This window comes from Sciurus carolinensis, chromosome 16, assembly GCF_902686445.1.
Source record: "Sciurus carolinensis chromosome 16, mSciCar1.2, whole genome shotgun sequence".
In the NCBI taxonomy this organism is placed as follows: domain Eukaryota; kingdom Metazoa; phylum Chordata; class Mammalia; order Rodentia; family Sciuridae; genus Sciurus; species Sciurus carolinensis.
The window spans coordinates 42,219,968-42,226,404 of NC_062228.1; the positions used below are offsets into that span (position 1 = coordinate 42,219,968).

Genomic DNA, 6,437 nt, shown 5'->3' on the forward strand with positions numbered 1-6,437 from the left:
TTTGTTTTTTACTTTGAAGACAGGGTCTCACTAAGTTGCTGAGGGCCTCTCTAAGTTGCTGACACTGGCCTTGAACCTGCTGTCCTCCTGCCTCAGTCTCCTAAGTCACTAGGATTATAGGCATGTTCAAGTATTATTTTTAAAGTCATATCATATTGTATACTCATTTTGAGTCTTTTGTTTAAAAAAAAAAATCTTATCACAGTACTGCAGCATTCAGATGAATTGTAGAGGTTATCTATGAGTCTTTACCCCTCTCAGATATTCCAGCCTCTGCTTTGGCATTTCAAGGATTGAAAGTAACCCTGAGGCATTGCCCTGACGACTTGAAGGCCCTTATGCACTGCCTGCTTTTCTTATTGTCTCCAATTCATATATCCAGCTCTATTTCTCCTTACCCTTTAACATCTGACTCAGGCAGGCTGGTTTGTGGTCATCTATTATATACAGCTTGATTCCAACTCTAACCCCATTCATTTACCAATTTTACAGAATTTTTCATATATGCCAGGTACTGTGCTGGACATTGGTGATAACAAATAGATATGATCTGTCCCAGCTTTCTTGGTGTTTACAGTCCAGTGAGGAGACAGACATAGCTAAAAGTCAGGAACTTAACTTTCACTATCTTTCCTAAGGTGTACTTTATCTTGAAAGCATAGGAAGGATCATAGAGACATTATACAAGAAAATGATTTTTATCTCATATCACATTTTTAGCACCAAGAATCTAGGAAGCACATACTCCCAGAATGGAAAGCAAGCCTTTATATTTAATAGCAGTTAGCATCTACGTAGTCCTTAGCAAGTCCCAGGCACTGTTCTGTTTTTCATATATTGTTTAAACCTCACATCAACTCTGTGATGTAGGTTCCCTTCTTTTATACACTGATTTCTTTCTTTGAACTTATATCTGCTTTGTTGGTACACATTTTAAATACATTCATTGTCCCCTACTTCATGTATTTTATTTTGTTTTGTACTCCATTGCCTGCTAGATGGAAGCCTCTGGCATTAGGGATTGTTTTCTACTTTTTTCCCCATCAAAACACCTATCTCAGCACACAGCCTTGGTCTGCTTGAAGTATGTGCTTATCAGTAGCAAAGCCAAATTTCCATCATTATGGGTAACCCTTGATTGTCCATTCCGGAGTTGAATGACCTGTCCGTCCACCACTATATCCTTAATATCAGTAACCTGCACCTTCTAGATCCTTATCATCTTGTCATCTTTAAAGGTTGGAAATAGCGAGTGATTACACAAAGGAAATTTACCTTTAAGGATAAAATCATTTCTGAAACATTATCTAGTATTTCTTCCCAGTGATACCTTCTCTACAGCCTTCATGAAATGAATTGGCTTTGTTCCTTCTGCTATGTTGGCATGAATCAGTTTTGGGGTGAGCAGACAAATTTGGTTGGTTAATGAAAACCTAAGGGTTGGATCATAGGTTTCTTAAAAGCCTTTAAAGAATCAGCTATACTATTAGATGATTACAGAACTAAGGACCCTAAGACGTTAATTGATCTACTGCAAACTTATAAAGCCAAAACTTGTTACTTTGATTTCCGGCCCATTTTTTCTTAACTGAAATGTTTTAAAACATTTGGTCCTGTGATGCTTGGTGTTTTGGGGGGTGTCCCCCCTTTATTTTGGGGGGGGCAAAGGGGAGGGGTGGTGGCAGGACCTGATTAGGATTTGGGTAATAATAAGAATGTAGCCAGCCCCTATTTTATATGCTACTAGTTGAACCTCCACGGTGGGTGGGTGAGACTAAGCACTTGAGTCTCTGTTTCTTCAGAGGATCCAGAGACAGTAAGGTGTCTGAAATGATAGCATGATACTCTCTCCCTTTCCCCCTTTTATTTTCTCCTCTCCCCCTCTTGTCCCCACTATTCCCCATTTCCCTTTTCTCTCTTTCTCCTTGTATCTTTTTCTTTTCTTTTCCTTTTTTTTTTTTTTTTTTTTTTTTACCTTTCAGAAATCCACAGCTTTTGGACCCTAAAAGGTCTGGATTGGTCGTACTGCTTTCTGAAAGGTAAAAAAGCAATTAAATAAATTGGGAGATGTGAAGGTTGGCTTTGGTGGGGTACAAAGTGTTCATCTTTAGCTCATTTATTTCTGTACTACCTTATACCATGCCATATGTATTTCAATTTAATAACATTTTATATTGTACAAATGTTATTGTATATACAGATGAAGCAAAGTATTTCACCTACAAAATGTCTGTTTATAAGTTGGGATAGGAATTAGCAGTAAAAATAAGGTATAGTCATCCCTTGGTGTCCACAGGTGATTGATTTCATGAACCTCATGAATACTGAAATCTGTGGATGCTTAAGTCCCTTATATAAAATAACATAGTTATTTGCTTATAACCTGTGCATATCCTCTCATATTTTATTTATCTGTTACTTATTTGGGGTTGCTACAGATTGAACCCAGGGCCTTGCACATACCACTGAGCTATACTTCTAGCCCTCATATTTTAAATAATTTCTAGATTGCTTACAATACTTAATTTAGTGTAAATACTGTGTAAATAATTGTTAATATCACATAGTTTAGGGAATGAAAACAAGAAGAAAAAAAGCAATCTGCATATTCAATACTTATGCGATCCCCTCTCCTCCATAGTTTCTATCCTCAGTTGGTTGAATCTGAAGATACAGACCCAGGAATATAGAGGGCCCAACTGTATGTACATGGTAGCAGCTAGTTTGGAGGCAAATAGAAGCCCCCTACTCTGCTGCTATTTATAGGTCTTTACTTTAGAATTAGTCTCACTATGAAGGCTCCAATTTATGAGTTCTTTCTTAAAAATTATTTCTAGCCAGACACAGTGGTGCATGCCTGTAATCCCAGCAACTCAGGAGGCCGAGGCAGGAGGATCAAAAGTTTAAGGCTGACCTCAGCAATTTAGAAGACCCTCTCTCAAAATAAAAACAAAAAAGGACTGGAGAGCAGTAAAGCAGCCCTGGGTTCAGTCCTTAGCATACACACACGCGCACACACACACACCAAATAGATTTCTAAATCATTGCTTTCTCTTGGCATGGAGTTTTGAAGAGGTTTTTTGTTTGTTTGTTTGTTTGTTTGTTTGCTTGGTTTTCTGTTTTTTTATACTGGAGACTTAACTCAGGGACATTTAACCATTGAGCTCCATCCCCAGCCCTTTTTTGTTCTTTATTTAGAGACAGGATCTCACTGAGTTGCTTAGCACCTTACTAAATTGTTAAGGCTGACTTGGAACTCATAATCCTCCTGCCTCAGCCTCCCAAGCCTCTGGGATTATAGGCATGCATGTCTACACCTGGCAAGAAATGTTATTTTACTGTCTCAGTATTTTATTGCTTAGTAAAAACTTTTCTCAAAGACTCCACAGTTTTATGAAGCTTGTTTTAAAAGAGTTATCAATTGTATTTCATGATTACTAACTTGAGAGTTTAAATTTTATATCACTGTTTTTCAAAATCATTAGGGCAACCAAAGATAGTGAGGTACACCTGTATCTTAGAGTGGCCTTCTTGCCACACCCAGCGCATAATAACACTGCTTCAACCTGCGCTGACTAGAAAATGCAGTAAACAAATAATGAGCTTCTACTTAGTGTGGAAGCTTATAGATGTTTCCTGAAAAATCAGTGAAACATTTTCCATGAAAGTAAAAGGAAGGGTATATTTAAAGGTAACTTAAACTTAAGCAAATGAAAAAGAAAGATAAGACTCATTAATAAACTAATAATTTTGGAGCATGAACTAATTGGGTTTTTGTGTGTGTGTGTGTGTTGTTTTGTTTTTTGTTGTTGTTTTTGTTTTGTTTTGTTTTTTTCCTTTTTAGAAAGACAACAAAGTTGCTGCATAGTCTACAAACAAGTCTTTGAAAATAGGTGAATTTCTAGCTCTTCATGGTCCTGAAAATTGGTTTCAGTCTTTGTGAAGAATGAAGAAGTGAATTTGCTGTATATTTGTCACCAGCACTGGGTTTTGTTGTTTGTTTATTTTTCTGCTTAATTTCAAAGATACAATGCAGTTACTTTTGGGGGGAGGAAGGCTCATGTTAAAAAAATGAGCACTAAATATATTTGGAATAGCAGAAGGTTAAGTAATTTCTTATGTATAGTTAAACTAAAGCAGTACTTCAATGGACTTATAAGTATTTTTTCATCACTGAAAGGATTTTTCTTATCACTAAATTGTATTTGGCAATTATTGCAAGTTGCCTGCAGATAGGGCCGTGATACTGTGTTTTGAGCCACAGATGGTTGTGTGTGTGCACGCGCGCGTGTGTGTGTGTGTGTGTGTGTGTGTGTGTGTGTGTGTCTTTATCTTCCTCTTTCTTTTTGGAAATCCTATAATATGAGGTAGCTTATTTCGTCAATTAATTAGGGTGCTGGATGGTAGAGAATTTTGTCAGTCAACTATGTACACACAGTAAATACTGTTTCTTAGGCAAAGGTAACTTTTTTATATAGTTGTAAAATTCCATTATATTCCATTGCCAAAGAAACATTAAGAACTTTGTATAGCTGTATAAAAAGCAACTAATTTTTTAAAGAATAAACATTTTAAAGTCAGCAAACATACTGTGTCCTTGCAGAAGTTGATGTGCTGAGGAACAGAGTTATGGGTGGGTCTTTTTTCCCCTTGTCTTTCCAGGCTTAAGATTTTGATTTATTTTTTAAGGTTTGGAACATAAATGAAGATTTGATACATTCTTCCATTATCTAAAAAGGATAAATTCTTCATGCTCAGTGTAAGAACTTCATTTTGTAGCAAATGGCATATCACAGGATTTCTCCAAATAATATTTTCAGTATATGAATGTAAATAAATAATCATAGATAAGAATGTACTTAGCTGTATTTTCAAATAAGTAATCATCTCCCTTTTTTAAGACTTTTAAAACTAGGCATCAGTTAACCTGTTTTTCCTGATATGCCTGGAATTTTGTTGTGATAACATTGACTCATTCCATTATTTCAAAAGGATTCAGAATGTTTGAAATTATTTTGAAAACTTGTAACACATTATTAATATTGGGCCTGTGACCCACAAATGACTCAGTATAGAGTTCATTGCTAATTATAAATTACTAATAAATCTTTTTGATATTTTAAGCTATAGTGGAAAAAAATCTGGCCACTTTTGTGTTTTTACGAAGGCCATGGAATAAAGGGATCCAAAGATTTAAATATTTTTATCTATTTTGATTTTTGTTAACTTTCTCCTTAAAACATTCAGTAGTGATAAAGATGTGGAAAACTGCACTGTAGGAGAATTGGAATATTTAAAGATGGTTGATATTTTTATTTTAATTTTATATCTTTTGTATAGCTCTACAAGGAAATGTTTTGTAATTTGATTTCATTATTAAGATCCAGTACTTGGCAGCCATAGTTTAGATAATATTGTTTAGTACTATTTGCTTGCATGTTAACAACTAAACCTTTTGGAGGACCCACAAATCATGATTATGAACACATTTCTGAGGCATTCGAGCATCAAAGCAAGTGCTGTGGCAATACCTGTGTAGACTGAGAAGTCCCAGGCCAATTTCAAGAAGAAAAACTTGTAAATACCAGTTCTACACACTCTGAAAGTATGAGTTCACGTGTTTTCCCAGCTCTCTGGGTCATTGACTGGGACATTTGTTGTCCCAAAATTAACTGGCAGCATGGCATACCTGCAGTGCACCTTACAATATTAAAGCAAGGTTTTTATTCTAAAACAGAATAAAACTGTTCAATAAAAAATGTTTGTCAAAGTTCTTTCTCTTAAGTGGTAACATTCTCTTCCAATATAAATGAAGTATAATGAAAAGCATCAATAAGGTTGGAAGAATAAGGCCTGGATTCCATCTCTAGCACCACAAAATGTGTGTGTGTGTGTGTGTGTGTGTGTGTGTGTGTGTAGTTATGATAATGTTTATAATCTGTAGTAACTAGATCAATTTCTAACTTTATTTCTGAGATTTATTTATTGTAGATGTATAAGGGAAGTTAAAAGTTATATTCTTTCTTTTCTGAGTATAAGACACTCCTGAATTAAAGTTTGTGACATTAGGAAACTAAGCCAACAAGGTACTGTAGTCTCACAGGTATTTCTGATCAGCCAGGTTTGGGAAGGAAATTATACAATATTATAATTGACTCTATCTGATCTAGCCCCCTCCTTAGAGAGCCATGGTAGAATTTGCACAAGAATTTCATACCATTTTCCCCATGCTTCCAAAACTCTAGTATCCAGGTTGTGTCTGGCATGAAGACAGGAAGGACCTAATTAGAAGAGGGGATTGGGAATATTTCTGTAGAATGGAATATCGCTGGAAATGAGGAGGGTGAGACTGAAGTTTCCTTCAGGGTTTGGCTGCTTTGAAGACTTAGGCTTTGTTTTTTACTCTTAGCATAAACAAATGAGTGTGTTTTCTCTCT

The 6,437-nt window shown here is 35.7% G+C and overlaps 1 protein-coding gene across 4 annotated transcripts in view; it reads left to right on the forward strand.

Annotated features, from left to right (window-relative positions):
• The window catches only part of Lsm14a (LSM14A mRNA processing body assembly factor), a 52,462-nt gene extending 46,692 nt beyond the window's left edge, over nucleotides 1–5,770 (forward strand). For 2 of the 4 annotated variants that reach the window (XM_047528103.1, XM_047528101.1), the window contains 2 exons: nucleotides 1,983–2,039; nucleotides 3,845–5,770. In XM_047528103.1, the coding sequence (XP_047384059.1) occupies nucleotides 1,983–2,006 (24 nt within the window). In that variant the 3' untranslated portion in view covers nucleotides 2,007–2,039; nucleotides 3,845–5,770. The remainder of the gene's footprint in view (nucleotides 1–1,982; nucleotides 2,040–3,844) is intronic. The other 2 variants (XM_047528100.1, XM_047528102.1) reach the window with 1 other exon arrangement.
• The last annotated feature ends 667 nt before the right edge of the window (nucleotides 5,771–6,437 follow it).